Below are 19,393 nucleotides of genomic sequence, written 5' to 3'. Positions count from 1 at the left end.
GTGCCCTTACTCCTTTCCCATTCAGGTCTGATGCCCTTAAGCTTCCCTTCCTCGGCCTCGGATTGCAGACCACGCCTTTGCCCCTGCCCCAGGCTCTCCCCCGGGCCCTCTCACCCTCTCTTCTCCCCGCCTGCGTGTCTGCCCCCCGGAACCCTTTGTCCCCTTCGTCGTATCACTAGGAGCCGCGGGTGTGGATTCCGCGATGCCTCCTTCCCTGCTCTGTCGCCTCGGTGGGGTCCATCGCCAGCTCTCCTGTTGCTCAGAGATGTGGAGGCTGTTGCTAAGAGACCGTGAAACGTCAGTACCTGGCCCTCGAGGAAAAAAAAAAAAAAAGGAGCGAAAAAGGGAGCAGGGAGGGAAGAGAGAGAGAGAGGGAGGCGGGAGGGAAGGACCTGGCGGCAGCCACCAGCCCCAGCAGCCTCGGCACCGCCGAGTTTCGGTGAGAAGCACCCGGATTCCGTGAACTTTCTCCTAAGCCGCCCGCCTCTCTCGGTTCCTCTTTGAGTAAAGGAAGGGGAGCGGCAGGGGGACCCCAGCGCTGGAAACCCCGGAGGATGCCGCCCCAGGATCCCGGAGCCACCGAGGAGGAGACGCCGGGGGAGGGGAGCAGCCCGGGAGGCAGTCTGTCCTCCTGAAACCGCGCGCGGGGAGGCCAGGATGAGGCAGCGGCGCCCGGGTCTGCAGCAGGCGGATGGCTGTGTCCTCGGACCCGAGTAAGTGGGCTCCCGCGGGGTGTGGGGTGTAGGGGAGCTGGGGCTCCGAAAGAAGCGGTCTGGTTAAGGGGAGCGGGGTGATCCCCCAGTGGGTGGGATGCAGGCTGCAAGCGTGAGAAGAGAGCTGCGCCGGGCGGAGGGTGAGGGGAGGGCACGTGAGGACGGCGGGTGGGCAGGACCCGGCCCGGGCCAGGGTCTGGGGTCCGGGGCAGGGCTGCCAGGCGTGTCCGCGCTCGGCCTCCCGCCTGCCCGGTGCGGGTGTGGGCGCCCGCTGGGGGCCGAGGGCGGCGCGAGGAGTCCGTGGGAAAGGGTGCTGGGTTAGGGGTGCACCGGGGTGCAAGATAGTGGCGGCTCTGCAGGAGCGCGTGCAGGAGGATGAGAAAACTGAGGAGGTGTGAGCGCGGGCCACGGCAAATCATGGGGGAGGCCCAGGAGAAGAACGCGCGCGTGTGTGTGTGTGTGTCTGAGTGTGGGTGTATGTGTGTGTGTCTGTGTATGAGTGTGTCTGTGTGTGTGTGAGTGTATGAGTGAGTGTGACTGTGTGTCTGTGTGTGTCTATGTGTGTGTGGGTGTATGTGTGTGTGTCTGTCTGCCTGTGTGTGTCTGTGTATGAGTGTGTGTCTGTGTGTGTGTTAGTGTGTGTGAGTGAGTGTGACTGTGTGTCTGTGTGTGTCTATGTGTGTGTGGGTGTATGTGTGTGTGTCTGTCTGCCTGTGTGTGTCTGTGTATGAGTGTGTGTCTGTGTATGAGTGTGTGTCTGTGTGTATGTCTGTGTGTGTGTGAGTGTGTGTGTCTGTGTGTATGTCTGCGTGTGAGTGTCTGTGTTTGTGTGTGACTGTGTGTGTGTGTCAGTGTGTGTGTGAGTGTGTGTGTCTGTGTGTATGTCTGCGTGTGAGTGTCTGTGTTTGTGTGTGACTGTGTGTGTGTGTCAGTGTGTGTGTGTGACTGTGTCTGTGTCTCTGTGTGTCTGTGTGTGTGTCTGTGTTTGTGTGTGTCTGTGTGTGCGTGTGTGTCTGTGTGTCTGTGTGTGTGAGTGTGTCTGTGTGTGTGTGAAAGAGAGAGATGTGAGTGCTGAGTGTGGAAAGGGGGTGCAAACAGACAGAGAGTGTGTGCATTTTTCTTAGAGAGTTGTTCAAAGGTGGGGCGTTTGCTGCTGGTGGGGGCGGGGCCAGGAGACCAGCAAACGCGCTGCGCGCAGCCCAGAGCCCTGGGCGGGGAGGGGGCCGCGGGAGGGCCGCAGGCCAGGTGGGAAGGCAGCAGGGACCTCTATGTGACGGTGGGGCAAGGTGCCCACCGCGCAAAGGCGGGACGCAGAGAACAAGGAGACGGGGGTGGGGAGGCGGCGGGAAGCCGGGACAGTGGACGAGGGAACCGGGGACACGGCCGGCCCCCTGAGTGCTTTCCTTGTCGGCAGAGGGGCGTCTGTCCCCGCTCGCTGAACGCCGAGCCCGCCGGGGACCGTCGGGGACCGTCGCCTGAGCCCCGCTAGTCCTGCGCCTCCGGACGCGGGGCTCCTCCCGCCGCAGCAGCCCACAGCGCGGCTAGCCTGGGTCCTCCCCTCCCCGGGGACTTCCCCTCCCCGGGGTCCCCGGAAGACACTGAGCCCGTGGACTGAGGCGGCCAGAGGCCCCTGGAGACCCCCTTCGCCCTGGGATCCCTCCCCGAGACGGCCACCCCGCGACCCTCCCAGACTCAAGCCCCCTGGGCCCCTGGGAGAAACGGCCTCCGAGACCCCGAGGGCAGGAGACACAGCAGCAGCCCTGGCCACCTCGTCCGCCCAGACCTGGGACTGGGCTTCCGCGTCCCGGGACCTGCCAGGCCCCTCTGAAGGCACCCCTGCTGTGCCCCACGCCCCTCCCAGCTCTCAGACACGGTCCACGGCGGTGGGGGGCGGGGCACCCAACAGTCATGGGCGACAAGGACCCCAAAGGCGGCCAGGGGCCCTTCGCCGACGTGCGGGCAGCTGGTCCCTCCACATCCCTGTGTCCTCCCTTTCTCGAGCTCTAATCATCTGTTCCAACCCTGGGGGACCTCGGCTGGGTGGCGAGCCCCCCTAGTCTCCAAAGGGGACCTCCAGTGGCGCTCACCCAGGGAGCCCTCTGGTGCCAGAGGCCCCTGGGAGAGGCTTAAGCCATGACCCCCAGTGATCCCAAGCCCCACCTCCCAGGGCTCCGGCCCCCGAGGGAGCAGCTGCCCTTCTGAGCGGCTGACTCTTGATTCCACCACCAGAGCTCCAGTCCCGATGGGCTCCGTTCAGCACCACTGCTGCCCGCAGCCGAAGATGGGCGATGCCTGGGCCCACCGGCCCTGGCCTGGGCCCCCGCGGCCCGCCCTGCTGCTGGTGCCCCTCCTGGTGGCGGCCGGGGTGATTCCCTCCGATGGCGGCGCCAGCTGCCCGGTGCTCTGCACGTGCCATAACCAGGCGGTGGACTGCAGCGGCCAGCGGCTCTTCTCTGTCCCCCCGGAGCTGCCCGTGGACACGCGCAACCTCAGCCTGGCGCACAACCGCATCGCCGCCGTGCCGCCCGGCTACCTCACGTGCTACCGGGAGCTCCGTGTGCTCAGCCTGCGCAACAACTCTCTGGTGGAGCTGCCCGCGGGCCTCTTCCTCCATGCCAAGCGCCTGGCACACCTAGACCTGAGCTACAACAACCTCAGCCACGTGCCCGCCGGCATGTTCCAGGCCGCGCACAGCCTCATGCGCATCGACCTCAGCCACAACCCGGGGCTGCACCGGGTGCACCCGCGCGCCTTCCAGGGCCTGGCGCAGCTGCGGGACCTCGACCTCAGCTTCGGGGGCCTGGCCTTCCTCAGCCTCGAGGCCCTCGAAGGCCTGCCCGGGCTGGTGACCCTGCAGATCGGCGGCAACCCCTGGGTGTGCGGCTGCACCATGGAGCCCCTGCTCAAGTGGCTGCGGAACCGCATCCAGCGTTGCACCGCAGGTAAGGCCAGAGCAAAGGCTAGGGGGGAGAAGAGGGAGGGGCTGGAGACCCGGCCTAGGGAGGATCAGGACCTGGGCTGGTCTTCTCCGCACTGTCGAAGATACCCAAGTCTCTGCTGTGCATGCCCGGTGCCGGGGACCCTGCTTAATAAAACAGACCCCACCCTCACCCACCCCCGTGGTACTGATGACCTAGGGAGACAGACAGACAGAGAGAAAATCAGAGCAGCTCATTAGTAACCAACAGTGTTTATGGAGCACCGCCATGACCCTCCAACTGGGCGGGTGTTACCTCATGGGACCCCACTCTTGTTAGCCCCATTTTACAGGTGAAGAAACTGAGATTTCGAACAATGAAACGACTTGGCCAGAGACGCTTTCATAGACAGTGGCAGAGCCGTGGAGAAAACCCAAGTTTATGTGATTGCGAAGCTCTGTGCTACTCTACCAGACTGCTTTTTAAGTATGCTGGATACTAGAAGAAACAGAAATGGCTCACCCTATTTATTTTAGTACTTACTATCCGCCAGGCCCTATTCTAAATATATTATGTTTTAAACTCATCCCCTGGTGGCTCAGACGGTAAAGAATCCGCCTGCAATGCTGGAGACTCAAGTTCCATCCCTGGATCAGGAAGAGCCCCTGGAGAAGGGAATAGTTACCCGCTCCAATATTCTGGCCTGGAGAATCCCATAGACAGAGGAGCCTGGTGGACTACCATCCATGGGGCTGCAAAGAGTCAGACATGACTGAGCAACTAACACCTCATACCCAGCTCATCACATCCTCACAAGAACCCTGATGAGACACATACACACACACACACACACACACACACACACACACACAAAGGAACCAAGGCTCAGAGAGGTTCGGAAACTTGCCCAAGGTCCCACAGCTGTTAAGGGTTGGAGTCAGGATTCAAACCCTGGCCTTCTGGCCATCTATCCTGATGAGTCGGGTTCTAGGTTAACAGGAGGGGTCGGGACTTGAGTTCCGGGCCAGCCGAAGGGCCTCTGCGAATTCTGTGAGGTCTGGGCTTGGGGTGGAGGGCTCAGGTCTGGGATGAGATGCTGTTCCGCGGCAGTTTCCGAGTCAGCCTCTATGGGGAGTGGACCGGGGCCTGCAGGAGCCTGAACCACACCGGTCGGCTGGTGGAACCCTGATACCACCCCATCCTTGTCACCAGCAGAATGGCAGCCCCAGCCCGGGGTTGATGGGGCCCCCCTAGGGGCTCTCCCAGAGCCTGGACGTGGAGGGTGTTCAGAAAGAGCGACGCTGAATGAGGTGGGGAAGGGAGGAGGACCGGGTGGGGAGCCCAGGATCGAACTAGTTTGGGTGGGGGGAGGGCTGTGGTCAGGGTTCCCGTGCTCCCGCGGAGCTGCAGGAGGAAGTCCTCTGGGACCAGCTGGGGCCCGGGGCAGGGTGATGGTGGGGGGAGGCGGCCTGCGGCCTGGAGCCGCCCTCTGCTAACCCAGCCTCTGTCCCGCTGGGTTCCTCCGCAAGGAGGGGCGCCCTCTGTCCTGGGGGCCCCCGAGGTCCCCGCTGCCTTTTGGGGAAGCGCAGGGCCCCAGCGAGCGGGAGAGGGGTCCCAGGTCCCGTCGGGGAAGCCTCGTGTCCATGCAAAAGGGGAACCGCGCTCCAGGGAGGCCACGTGGCTGGCCGCGGGCCGCAGCCAGAAACGCCCCCTCCCTGTTCCTCCGCGGAACACGGTTTTCCCCGTATCTCTAGGATAATTTCCTCTTGGGGGCAAAGAACTTGCCGATGTAGGGAGGACGAGGTGACCCTCTTCGCTTGGTCTTTTTCTGCTTCCTCCTCCCCTTTTCTTGATGGGATTCCTATTACTGTCCCTCCATTTTGGACAAATCCCCACAGGGCCGTAGGACTCCCTTGGGATATTAATCAGGTTCAAGGCTGGTCCCTGAATTAACCAGAGGGCTTTGTCAGCCCGCAGGCTCCTGTGCTGCCCTCCTGAGGGCTCTGCCAATTGCCCTCAGGGTTCCCACACCCCCAGCCTCAGGATGACTGCCACAACCCCACTCATGCCTGCGAGAGACTTTGGGCTTCAGCATCTTCCGGTTCCAAGAAGATGATGTCTTGATAGTCAACCCCAGGCACCATCTTATCCTCCGCGGGGTCTGGGCCACTGTGCACACAGCCTACAGGGGCGCCTGAGCCCTGGGGCTGGGGGGAGGTTCACCCTCCTTCTGAACCTGACTTTCCGTTTCTAAGAATCCATTTCTCAGAATCATGTTCATCCACTTCTCAAGGGAGTCGATTTCAGTCCAGCATTTTTTTCTTTTCCTTCAAACACTGCAGAATGAATACACAGCGTTTAGGTACCGAATAGCTTTAAAAGCTCCTTCGCATTGACTCTCTTAGACATTGAGCTTCAGTGATCCACTTCTTACATTTTGCCCCTCTTCATAAGAGCCAGAAAGGCAAAAACTTGCCCCCGGTGAGCATTTGATTGGTATCTATCCCCTGAGTAAGGAATACCTGGCTTTAAGGCAGAACTGCTACCCACCTGCCACTCTCCCTTCTGAGGCAGAGTAAGATGGAACCACTGACAACCACGTACAAATGCGTGATGGATGTTGTTGCTCAGTCACTAAGTCGTGTCTGATTCTTTTATGACCCCAGGGACTATAGCCTTCCAGGCTCCTCTGTCCATGGGATTCTCCAGGCAAGAAGACTGGAGTGGGTTGCCATTTCCTTCTCCAGGGGATCTTCCTGACCCAAGGATGGAACCATTAAGGAAGCCCAAGGAGAGATAAAGAGGGGATTTGAATCCAGGCTGGTAATTTTAGAGCCCATACTCAACCCTACATTCTTGTGTATCTGGAAGAGTCACATAGGGTCATAAAAAGATACTCGGCTTTGGACTGCACAGTCATTCATTCTCAGATTCAATGAACAAAGGTTAATTGCACATTCATATGGACAGGCCCCTGCTCTAATGGTAAGGGTACTACAGGGAGAACTTACATTCAAAGGGAGCAAACAGATAACAAACTGGGAGATGGTGATCAGTACACTGGAAAAAAATAATAAGCAGAGCAGATAAGATAGAGGATGCTCAAAGAAAGGTGAAGTGGGGTTGCTACTTTATATAGAATCATAAAGGAAGCCCTCACTGATAAGCTGATATTTGAGCAAAGTCCCAGAGGAAGTGAGGGACAGAGCTATGCAGAGATCGGAGCAGGAAGAACCCCCTCCCAAGGGGACGAGAGGATTAGGGCGAATGCAAAGCCTCCCCCTCCTCACCCTGAAAGGGGACGAGCTCAGGTGAAGGCAGAAAGACTGAGAAGTGACAGTGGATGGAGCAGAGCAAACCAGGAGGAGAGTAGAAGGGACGGGGAAGGTCCTTGTGGGAAGAGGAAGAAGCCAGGGAGGGTTTCAAGCAGACAGTGACTTGGCAGGCTTCACTTGTTTTTTTATTTCCTTTATATTGCTGTACAGTTGACCTATAATATTATGCAAGTTAGGAGACCCGGGTTCAATCCCTGGGCCGGGAAGATCCCCCTGGAGAAGGGAATGGTTTCTCCACGCCTGTATTCTTCCCTGGGTGAAAATCTCATGAGCAGAGAAACCTGGTGGGCTACAGTCCATGGGGTTGCAAAGGGTCAGACACGACTGAGCGACTGACGCTTTCTCCAACTCGCTAACTGTCCCTCCCCACCCCATGCACCCCCCAGGGTACCTTCAATTCATTCTCTAAGTCTGTGAGTCTGTTTCTGTTTTGTAAGTTCATTTGCATCATCTTTTTTTTTTTTAGGATCTGCGATGTCCTATAATATTTCTCTTTCTCTATTTAACTTAGACTTCCCTCGGGTTGACAGTCTCTAGGTAGGGCTTCTCGTTTAAAAGGACCATCTCAGCATGGAGATGGTTGAAGGGCAGAAGCCTGGAGACCGGTTGGGAGGTTATTGTGAGAGGCAGATACTGTTGAAGTCCCCCCAAAGCCTCAGATCTGCCTCTAGCAAGGACTACTGGACTTGAGGCAAATTACTAACGTCTCCAAGCAGTCATCGCCACCTCTATAGAAATATTCAGTAGGTCGAAAAATCCTTGCACTGATGGTTATTGAGGGCGCTAAAGACGGTGAGTGAAACTTGAGGCACGCAGAACTAACTCAGTAAAATCCCAGCTCCGCCTGGACGGGGTGGGGGCTCTCCCCTCCCGCCCTCCCTTCCAGGGCCTCAAGCCCCCGCCCCGCCCCCGTCTCTGTGTTGCAGACTCTCAGCTGGCTGAGTGCCGAGGGCCCCCGGAAGTCGAGGGTGCCCCCCTCTTCTCGCTCACGGAGGAGAGCTTCAAGGCCTGCCACCTGACCCTGACCCTGGACGATTACCTCTTCATCGCCTTCGTGGGTTTCGTGGTCTCCATCGCGTCCGTGGCCACCAACTTCCTCCTGGGCATCACCGCCAACTGCTGCCACCGCTGGAGCAAGGCCAGCGAGGAGGAGGAGATCTGACGCAGGCGCCCGGCGGCCCTCCACGCCGCCCACCACCACGGCCGGCTGGCCCCCGAACACCTTCCCCGGCCGCCCGCTGCGGCTCTGCGGGGCCCCAGTCAGCTCCGTCACGGCTCAGGCAGGGTCACGAAGCCACCTCTGTGTGCGCGTCTCGGGGGGGGCCAGGCACTGTGCTAGGAACTGGGGCTGCCAGCTGGATCGGACCCCACCCTGGCCCCGAGGGCCCTGAGCTCCAGCAGAGGAGCGGGAAGCCGGAACTCTTCCCTTCCAGGCGTTTTGGCAGCGCGTCGAGTGATGGAGGCCCGGAGGACAGGTCGTCTACTGTCGAGAAAATCCGAGAGCGTTACAAGAACGGAGGCGATGTGTGAAGCGCCTCATCAGAAGGAACGTCTGCTTTGTCCGTAGACAGAGGAGAGCAGACACTGGCCGATGACACGCGTGGCGTGTGGAGAGTGACAGCGATCACTGTGACTTTGGAGTACAGAGCCGGGGCAGGACGGGACCAGAACCTCCCCCCCGACGCTCGATCGGTCAACTCTGGGCCTCGCCCACACCTGCCTCTGCAGGGTGACAACGCCTGCGCACCGGCCCCCTAAGCCTCCTGCTCCCGGCAGCCGCCAGGTGAGACCCCCTCCGCCGACCGCCCTTGCCCCATCCTACTTGGCCAGCTGTCGCCGCAGAGGAGCAGGTCCAGGCAGTGAACCCCCTGCAGCACCCTTCCCCTCCCCCGCCTGGCGCTCTAGCGTGGGCTTCCAAAGAGGGAGGCAGGAGTCCTGGCGCCCTGGGACTCTCCATCCTGTGACTCTCCTTGTGCCCACACCAAGGGGTCCCTCAGGACAGCGCACCCCGCATCGCAGCCCTGCAGCGTGATCCCGAGGTCTGGCAGAGTCGGCCAGCACAGTCGTGACCGCAGGAGGGTTCGATCCTCCTTCGAAGACACAGGCCCGTTTCAGCATGAGAGTGAGAGCTGTTCACTGCCCAGCACCTGCTGGAGTCAGGCACAGTGAAGGGCTCTCTCCAGAGACAATTCCCATTCACCCACACAACAGTCTGCTGAGGTAAGCATCATCGTGCCCATTTTACAGATGAAGAAACCAAGTCTCAGACAGGTTAAATCATACGCTACTTAACAAGCAAAATAAAACTCCATTCAAGTTGGGGGACATCACAATGTCCTCTAACCTCCTCTGAGTTCAAATTCCGATGGGATGAAGGTCCCGGAAAGGACCCGGCACTCTCCTGGGGCGCTTGTAAGTCTGTCAACTCATTGATTTCAATTCTCCCAGGAACACTGCCTAGTGAGTGTAATTACTCCAATTTTACAGATGGTTCAATTGCAGCGGGTTGAGTCTCCTACCCCAGGTTACTCTAGAAGGAAGGGGCTGGGCAGCTCCATTCAGGGCACCCTGTCTAACCGGTCAGTCAAAAATCAAGGAACTTCATGTGCAAAGCACAGTTAGCAACTTCATCTTCATCATCATTGGTCTCATCGTCGTGATCATGAGCTTTCCCGTCTTTGTTCAGCGCGGGACAGTTTGTGAAGGGCTTTGTTATCATTCTCCTTGACTTTTCATGACCTGGGTGGGAGGCAAACCACAAACACCCTTACACCTATTTTACAGATGGAAAAGTAGACTCCGGAGCAGGTACAACTCGTCTGCATGGCAGGGTGGCAACTCAACTCCATCTCGGTCCGCTTTCCAGGGCTTTCCTGGATGCTTGAGGAAGAAAATTCCTGAGAGGACTTGGCAGGGGGGCCCTTGAATTCACAGCCAGCCGTGAAGATCTCAGTCGATAGGCTAAATAAAGGGCAGTGACATCCTGCAGGTTAGAGGTACTCGCATCAGGGCAAATCATAGAAGACACCTGACTTGCAAAGTGTCAACGACACATCAGAGCTGGTGGCCGTGGTGGCAGTCGTGCAGAAGATAAGACCTCTGGGAAACAGGAGAGAAAGCTGTGTTCCCCATCCTGCCTAAGCCTTTCTGTCTGTGTTGCAAGAGATACAAAGGCAACAGGAAGCAGTCGCCTCTGCAGGATAGGGGTCCGCTCTAGGACCCAGTCACATATGCTGGCAAGATGGGCAGACACGAGATTAAATCGGGGACTTTCTACCATGCCCTTGGCTCCAGTAAACATGCCTCACCCATGAATGGAGAAGAATGACAGAGCATCTTCCAAGAAGTCTTCCCCGACTCCTGCTTGCCTGAGCTCGTCAACCAAGAGTGCCTGACACTTTGCTGGAACTGGGCTGCCTGAACCTTGTCTCCTCTGCGTCTCACGTACAACGTCTGGGCCAGAACTCTGCTCCCTGACAATGGGAGTAGGACCGCACCCACCCTCTTCCACTGTGTCCAGGGGTCGGCAGACCAGGTTCGTTCTCTGCGGGTCCAGCCAACAACAAAAAGAGTATTTGGGGAAGAACTGTTAGAAATAACAGTCCTAACACAGTTAAACCTCCCACAGAGGGGCATCATATACATTTATCATAATGTCTTAGAGACTCTGGTTTGCTGAAATATAGTTAACATATTTTAAGACAGGATTTTTTTTTCCATAGGACTAGACCAAACAACGGAGAAGGCAATGGCACCCCACTCCAGTACTCTTGCCTAGAAAATCCCATGGATGGAAGAGCCTGGAAGGCTGCAGTCCATGGGGTCGCTGAGGGCGGACACAACTGAGCGACTTCCCTTTCACTTTTCACTTTCATGCATTGGAGAAGGAAATGGCAACCCACTCCAGTGTTCTTGCCTGGAAAATCCCAGGGACGGGGGAGCCTGGTGGGCTGCCATCTATGGGGTCGCACAGAGTCGGACACGACTGAAGTGACTTAGCAGCAGTAGCAGACCAAACAAGCCAACCCTTGAGATCAAATGTTCTCTCTAATAATACTCTTTAGTTCCCACTGACGGCAAACCTTTCTGAATAGGATACAGGCTTTTAAAGAATAGATGCTTCGCCAGCTACTAAAAGGTCCCCAGTTAATAAATCACAATGTAGAATGCAGTTAACTTCCCTCTGGCCGTGGAATTCCCTGCTTCTCCCTTGCCCCTCACCACCATCGTCTTGAACAGGCTTTCAAAGTAAGCCTCTAGAGGAAGCTTCTGGAAATAATCTAGCAGTCCTGGCTGGTATCGTTCCCACAACCCTACTGACCAAGGATCCACGAGGTGGCTTCTGCAAGGCTTCATTCAGTTTTGTCCACGCTGGTTAATGTGTGAGCCTTGGGGTATCTCTGAGTCCATGTGTCTGTGCGTGGGGCTCTGTGGTTGCTGGTGTCTCCTGATATGGCTCCAGTCTCTCTGGAGCCTGAGTTCAGTTCTCTGACATGGTCTACTCAGCAGCCTATTTACTGTACGGCTTACTACAGTAAGATGGAATCCTTTCAGGCTAGGGGTAGGAATAGCCACTCAGAAAATACAGGAGAGATGAGTATGTAACTGAGGCAGCCTAATGACATCCTGCCTGCCTCCCTACCCCTCAGAGAGCTGTCCTTATCACAGAAGATAAGGGCATGCCGAGCCCGAGGATAGCAAAGCTTAGCTACCCAACAGGGCTACGACGGTCAAGGTCCAGGCCAAGAAAATTGTTCTTTAGAAGAGACACCATGTCTGTGCGTACCTGATGACAGACCCTCGCCTGTGTCTCCATCCCCACAGGGATTCCCAGGAAACCCTTGTCAATGAAGGTCCCCTACCTGCAAGGGGCATTCCAGGGGGGCTCAGTGGTAAAGAATCTGCCTGCCGATTCAGGAGACATGGGTTTGATCCCTGGGTGGGGAAGATCCCCTGAAGAATGAAATGGCAACCCACTCCAGTCTCCTTGCCTGGGAAATCCCATAGACAGAGGAGCCTGGTGAGCTGCAGTCCATGGAGTCGCAAAGAGTTGGACACAACTGAGTGACTGAACACACACACAAGTTGCTATGGTTTACCGGATCCTTTTGAGCAACTTGGTATATGGAATTTGAACAGATCAGGACAGCTACTTCTCCCTCAGGGGAGACCTAGGGCCCCAGTCTCCCTAGAGATGTCTTTGTTTGTATCACTCTGACATTGGTTCCAGCTCTGAAAGGGTACCCGGAGACACGCTTGTCCATTCCTCCAAAGAACATCTTCCCGAAGCTGGAGAAGCTCATCTGCTCTCCCCAGCTCCAGAAGGAGGCAGCAGGGGAGGGGAGAGGCAGGCTGCAAGGTCCTTTGCCGAGCACCCTCGAGTGTGCAGCAGCACACTGGCTGGAGAGTTCTGGACCCAGGGAGCTCTCTCCATGGCGGAGGGCTATGGTCTAGGGGTGGGAGGGTTAGGGCGGGGCGGGGAGTGGGACGATGCCAACCTTTGTATGGAGATGATTTTATAACCATGCACTTTTGTAACTGGGAAGAATTTTTCATACACATACATTAATAATAAAGAGTGTATAGTTTAACAAATTTTCTAAAGAGTCGTGGAGAGAAGGAAGGGGGCGGGAGGCAGGCAGAGAAAGAGGGAGAGAAAAAGGAGGAGGAATCCAGCAAATGTGCCAAAATATCCACACCAAGGGTCCATGGGGAGGGAGTGGACGGAATAATTAGGAGAGGTGCCAGCCAGGGAGGTTCCACGTGGGAGTAGGTGGAACCTCACAGAAGCATATTTCTACCAGGCAGAAAAGAATACACTTGCGTCTGTATGCACACACCCACTACATGTAGGCATATTTTGGTGCCTGGAATTATACAAAGAAGAGAGCATATGTCTTCTAAGTGTTGGTGTTTGCAGCTTGGGTCATCTGCAAAGCATGCCAAGGCAAGTGGGTGAGCCTGTCTAGTTAACATCACTAAGGAGGGTGTGCTTGAGAGATGGTCCATGCCAGCCACACGGTCATGAGGGCACCAGCTCAGACACACGAGTAAACCAGGCATCGACAGGCACAGCATAGCTGGTGGATGAGGCCCTCACTGGCGCAGCGTCAATCTCTGTTCTCATAGGTCAATGTATTTCTTTTTAAGGAAGGGATTGGGGACTTCCTTGGTGGCTCAAACGGTAAAGAATCTGCCTGCAATGCAGGAGACCTGGGTTTGATCCCTGGGTCAGGAAGATCCCCTGGAAAAGGGAATGGCAACCCGCTCCAGTATTCTTGCCTGGAGAATCCCACGGACAGAGGAGCCCGATGGGCTACAGTCCATGGGGTCGCAAAGAGTCAGACATGACTGAGCGACTAACACTTCCGCTTGGTCCAATGGTTAAGAATCTGCCTTGTAATGCAGGGGACACAGGTTCAATCCCTGGTCCAGGAACTAAGATCCCAGATGCCTCAGGGCAACTAAACTCACATGCCACAACGAAGACCTAGCACAGCCAAAATAAATCATTAAAAATTTAAAAAGGAGAGATTTTTAAACCTGCTGCATCTTGCAAGTCTTGCCTACACATCATTAGAAATGAGATGGTTGGACAGCGTAGCTTGGGAACAAAGACAGGAAAAGAAGAAGCAAAATCGACTTCTGTAGGCACGAAGGCAGCCGTGGCTATCCCAGTGCTCTAGGGAGGACGTGGCTCTAAGCCAGAAGTGGTTCTTTCCACCAATGCACATCCTGATCTCCCTCTAGTCCTCCCATTCCAGTTGCCCTAGAGTATAGGCAAATGCTGCACGCACAGCATAAAGCCACTGAAGGGGACGCACTGAGTCAGAACGCTCAGATGGAAAAAACAGACACAACCCCAACCAATGTTTTCAAGAGTCTTCTGGAGAAGGGCAATGTCTTTCTCTTAAAATAAGGACTGAAGGACTTCCCTGGCAGTTCCGTGGTTAAGACTCTGTGCTTCCAATGCACGGAGTGCAGGTTCGATCCCTGACTGGGGAGCTAAGATACCACATGCCATGTGGCATGGCCAAAGAAAAAAAAGGACTTAAAAGACACTGTATTGAACAAGTTCAAGAGCAAAACTCAGGGCCGTGAAATGAGCAGATATCTCAGAAGGCCAGACGGTGTCTGTCTCACTCAGTGGTATCTATCCCTGCTGCTGCTGCTAAGTCGCTTCAGTCGTGTCCGACTCTGTGCGACCCCATGGACGGCAGAGCACCAAAGCGCCTTGCAATTTACGATGATGATGATAATGATGAAACATTTATTGAGCATGGTATATGACCAGATCCTGTGCTGAGCACAACACTTGAATTAATGGGCTTAATTCTCACCACAACCCGAGACAGGTCTTCATTATACCCATTTCCTGATGAGGAAACTGAGGCCCAGCGAGTAAGTAGCAGTTCCCAGTTTAGACACTCAATAATGTTCATACCTGGGGACTCCCTGACTTCAGGGGACAAGAACAATATGCGGCATTGAGAAAATCCAGCCTCACTCAGAAGTCAGCTTTTAGTTACAAAGACCCTCTGTAAATACTCGGTGCAAAAAAAACTGGAAGGTGGTGAAACCAATGCGTATCCTGTATGTTTCATTCTGCACAAATGTGATTACTTCATTGGTCAAGGTAGGCTCATTGTGATCACAGGTGATCCCAAAACCTCGGTAAGATAAAGGTGTGCTTGCTGGGCTCTCTCACATAGTAAAGGCTTATATCCTGCTCACGTCACACACCAATGCGTGTCAAAGGCTCTGCTCCACGTGGTTGTTCAAGGACCTTGAGGCCAAAGAGCCCTCCACTGACTTCTCTGCAGTGTGGAGGCCTCAAGGCTTGTGGGGGCAAAAACTGGAGGCACCGTCCATAAATTCAAGTCCTGTTTCACTGGCGGGCAGAACGCAATGCCTTGGCTCCATTTAACTTCAAGGGACTACTATTTACTGTGTAAATAATCATAAAGCAAAAGAAGCAGGGTTTGGTAAACACCACCAGTCTCTAACACCGCCTGCTCCACCCATCTGCAAATACCAGTTTCAGTCTTCCCTTCACACTTACCTGTCCAGCCCAAAGCTCAAGATGGCCAGTGGCGTGCAAGTTCCCTGGTGGCCCAGTGGTTAGGATTCCAGGCTTTCACTGCCTTGGCCCAGGTTCAATCCCCAGTTGGGGCCAGGGACTGAGATGCTGCAAACTTTGGGGCACAGCCAAAAAAGGAGGGAAAAAAATATGCCAATGATGCAGTATTCTCTGAGAGGTCTCCTTGTGGTCCAGTGATCTATGAGCTAAAAGGGAAACTCAGCACCCACTGCTTAGCACACATGCCCAGTACACAGCCGTGGCACAGGGACAGAGTAACGGCACTGAAATTCCTTGCCTGGAAAGAAATTCCCTCAGTCGTGTCTCACTTTTTCTGGCCCCATGGACTGTAGCCTCTGTCCATGGAATTCTCCAGGCAAGGAGTGGATAGACAGTCTCATCTTCGGGGGATCTTCCCGACCCAGGAATCGAACCTGGGTCTCCTGCACTGCAGGTGGCTGCTTTACCATCTGAGCCACCAGGGACGCCCTTGACAAGAAAGGGTAAAAACACAAACACACAGTAACCGTGGCCCAGAGCAGGTCTGAACTCCCGAGGGGAGAGCGTTATGGGGGCCTCAGGTCACGTTCCTTTATTCGACCTTGATTCTGCTTTCTGGTTGGAACTCCTCTCTGGGCTGCTCTCTGCAGCCTCTGCCCGTTCCCTCTTGGAGGGGCTCCCTTTTCCATTATCCATCCCGGCCGTGCCTAAAGTGGATTTTGGGGAGCCTGCACGCTTTAGGGGTTGCCATCTTCTGCCTCCTGCTGCTGCAAGGATGCTGGCCTGAAACTTGCTTTAGGTCTCAATACGCAACAGCTTTTTAAATCCAGGCTCACGGTTTCTTAGCAATTCACCTTCCTGAAAAAGCTGACAGACTTTTGTTTATATGCTTCTGAAAAGAGCAGGATACTACAGTCCCAGCCATTCAATCCTAGAGGAGATCAGTCCTGGATGTTCATTGGAAGGACTGATGCTGAAGCTGAAACTCCAATACTTTGGCCAACTGATGGGAAGAGCTGACTCATTTGAAAAGACCCTGATGCTGGGAAATGCTGAGGGCAGGAGGAGAAGGGGACAACAGAGGATGGGATGGCTGGATGGCATCACTGACTCAATGGACGTGGGCTTGGGTGGACTCTGGGAGTTGGTGATGGACAGGGAGGCCTGGCGTGTTGTGGTTCATGGGGTCGCAAAGAGTCGGACACGACTGAACTGAATTGAACTGAACAGTCCTTCCCCCCGACACACACCGAGCCCCTGCCATATACTCTGCCTGGCTTTTGTCTGTGGAAAAGCTGTAGCCAAAGAATAGGTTTAATCAGCGAAGTGAGAAAAGCACACAGGCAAAGGGACACTGGCAAAGGAGACCAAATAAAACCCGCACGGTCGCTAAGCGTAGTCATGGCCCGCTGGTTCCTGCTCAAGGGCTATGTACAGCGCTCTGAGCCGTGTCCCACGAGCTGCCTCACAGATACGGAAACTCCCACCAGGTGGAGAAGCAAACTGCAAAATGACCAGGCTGTAGTCTTGACATGAGCTGCCACAGTGCCAGGAACTGGCCTCAAGAAATGGAAACAAACTGACCTTGGAACTGAAGCTTAATGACCCCTGAAAGAATCCATGGCAGGAACTAACACAATACGGTAAAGCAGTGATCCTCCAACTAAAAATAAAAGTTTTTAAAAGAATCAGGATGACGCTGGTCAGACCGCCGATGACCCGTTTCAAGATGACTCTCAGAGCTGACTGTGCTGTTTCGGCGTGCAGCCCCTCCGTCAGCCCACAGAAGCTCCTGCCCCTGATTGTCAGTGGGGGGGACTCGGCCTTTGGACGGGAGTCCACCCTTCCCCGAGGTTTGCTGGCATCCAAAATAGAGCGAATTTTCCTTCTCACCAACCTGGCCTCTTTATTGGCTCTTGAGCAGCTGGACCGCACTTTCGATTACACTTCCACAAAGCTTCCTGTTTCAGCACACACACAAAGTTCTTTCCTCAAAAGTGTTTTTAAGCCTAGCCTATTCCTTGCTTTCTTCTCCCAGGTGTCTCCTCTCTCAATGGCAACCTTGCAATCATCTGAAACAATAGATGAGAAGTCACATTCGTTTTCTGTATTTGTTTCCACTTGGCTAAGTTATCTTCACCGAAAACTTTTAACGGGCCTTGTCGCTCAAGGCCCTTTCTGGTTTTATCTCTTATGATGTAGATCCAGAAACAGTCGAATGTTTTAATGCTCCAATTATTTTTATTTCTTCTCTGTTCCTTTTCATTGCTACTTTCAAACTGCTCTGAAATTAATTAAATCATTAGAAAAATGGATTAGGATCAATAGGGGCTGAGATGGAAAGTGTGAACAGTAAGGCAACACGAGCTTTGTGAAGGAAATGAACCTCCTCGTGGAAAAGGATCACTGTGATGAAACGTGAAGACACAGGACACAGCCCCAAGCCATAGGGTCAGCGCACGGCGTTCAGGTTCCAGAATGATCTCCACTGCAAACCAGCGACACACAGCACCAAGCCACAGGGTCAGCGCACGGCGTTCAGGTTCCAGAGTGATCTCCACTGCAAACCAGCGACACAGGGACCGGCTCGCCAGGAGAAGGGTAAGAGAGATTGATGAGAAAGAGTCACTGCCGATGGAGGGCGATTAAGAGGCTATTTGGGAGCAAATGGGAATTTGCTGTATGACTCAGGGAACTCAAACCCGGCTCAGAAACAGCCTAGTGGGGTGGGAGGGGGGAGGCGGGAGGGGACACGGGTCACCCTACGGCTGATGCATGTTGATGCTTGGTGGAAACCAACTCAGTATTGCAAAGCAATTATCCTTCTGTTAAAAAATAAACAGTATTAAAAAAAAAAAAAGGGAGACTATTTGAGGAGAAAATATTGGCTGTATTGTGTCACAGGTCATTCCCTCCAACCCACTGACCATGGAGGGCAAGGATGACAGCGAAGGACAGCCCGTGAGAGGGTTATGAGACAGAGAATATTATCGCGCTCCCCCCAGCTTCACACATCATTCATGGAATGATTTGGGAGAACATCACCAGGAGCTCTAGAAAATCTAAGGTAGCTGATTTTTTTTATATAAAATGGAAGATTCTTCTTCTGTAGCTGAGCCAGGATTCAAGAGATTCCTATCCCTGTAATGAAAAGCCAAAGCTATGGGGACTTTCTGGCAGTCCACTTCCACTGCAGGGGGCACGGGTTTGATCCCTGGTCAGGAAGCTAAGACACCACGTGCCTCGCTGCTCAGTCAAAAAAACAAGCCAAAGCTATGGAAACAGTTCATATAAGAAGTTAGAGTTCCCTATAAAGGAGCAGCTTCTGCCTTCACTCATGCAAAATTCCATGTGACAGGCACGTTTCACATGCTGGGTACAGGACAGTGAGAAGGAAAGTCTCTGCCCCGGTCGCTTGCTTTCTCTGCAGGAGGGGGAATTGGTGGGGACGGGAGATGGAGGTTAGATCAAACAACAAGCAGGAAATAGTTCCAGACAGTGAGGAGTGCTGCAAAGAACACCCAGCTCGAAGCAGGCCGGAGGCCAAGGCTGAAGAAGTACACACAGATCAGGCAGGTCCTCACTGAGTGCAAATGCCGTGGGAGGCTCCTGGAGGGTTCTGAGCAAAGGGATGGCATAGTTGGATGACACTTCTCAAAGATCAGCTCAAACGCTGCATGGAAAGTGTTCCAAAGGTGGGGAAGCGTGTACGCTGGGACCCCGGGGGGTGGGGGGGGGCTTCTGTGTAGTTCAGACAGAAGATGTTTGAAAGAGGCACCAGAGTTGATGGCGAGTAAGGAGACAAATTGAGGCTATGGTCTGGAGGCACAGTCAGTGGGACTTGCTGCTGCGTTAGATGTAATGGAAGAGAACCAAAGAGGAAGGGGGGATAACGCTTTTCCTTTGCAGCCATAACCATGTTGCGTCCGAGCTGTCATTCCAGTAGTGTCCGACTCTTTGCAACCCCATGAGCCATAGCCTGCAGGCTCCTCTGCCCACGGGATTCTCCGGGCAAGGATACTGGAACGGGTTGCCACGCCCTCCTCCCGAGTATCTTTCCCACCCAGGGATCGAACCTGCATCTCTTACATCTTCTGTATTGGCAGCAGGTTCTTTACCACTAGTGCCCCCTGGGAAGCCCTATAGTAATACTTAGCCAGACCCAAGGAGCCGAAAGGCTGCCTTCATTCTATGAGAGAAAAAAAAAGTCCCAGCAGACAGCTAACAGTTCGTATGTTAGAAGAGAGAAAGAGGAAGCAGATATACAAACAGATTCACAATGTCAGGAAATGGCTCAAATCTGAAAACCAAGAGACAAGGGCAGAAGAATATGAACACATATTACAA

The 19,393-nt window shown here is 54.5% G+C and overlaps 1 protein-coding gene across 3 annotated transcripts; it reads left to right on the top strand.

Annotated features, from left to right (window-relative positions):
- Positions 1–261: 261 nt before the first annotated feature.
- Positions 262–10,789, top strand: LRRC55 (leucine rich repeat containing 55). Of its 3 annotated transcripts, none has more exons than XM_044929105.2 (3): positions 262–713; positions 2,943–3,655; positions 7,433–7,828. In XM_044929105.2, exons 1-3 carry the CDS (start codon positions 658–660, stop codon positions 7,501–7,503), a joined length of 840 nt encoding a protein of 279 aa, XP_044785040.1. In that variant the 5' UTR covers positions 262–657; the 3' UTR covers positions 7,504–7,828. The 3 variants fall into 3 exon arrangements, with proteins under 3 accessions (XP_044785040.1, XP_025121824.1, XP_006080775.1); XM_025266039.3 differs by lacking the exon at positions 7,433–7,828 and adding an exon at positions 7,893–10,789 and having other exon boundaries at positions 287–713; XM_006080713.4 differs by lacking the exon at positions 7,433–7,828 and adding an exon at positions 7,893–10,789 and having other exon boundaries at positions 288–713; positions 2,128–3,655.
- Positions 10,790–19,393: the final 8,604 nt, after the last annotated feature.

This window comes from Bubalus bubalis, chromosome 16 (assembly GCF_019923935.1).
Source record: "Bubalus bubalis isolate 160015118507 breed Murrah chromosome 16, NDDB_SH_1, whole genome shotgun sequence".
Taxonomy (NCBI): domain Eukaryota; kingdom Metazoa; phylum Chordata; class Mammalia; order Artiodactyla; family Bovidae; genus Bubalus; species Bubalus bubalis.
This window is presented reverse-complemented; position numbering and strand designations above follow the sequence as displayed.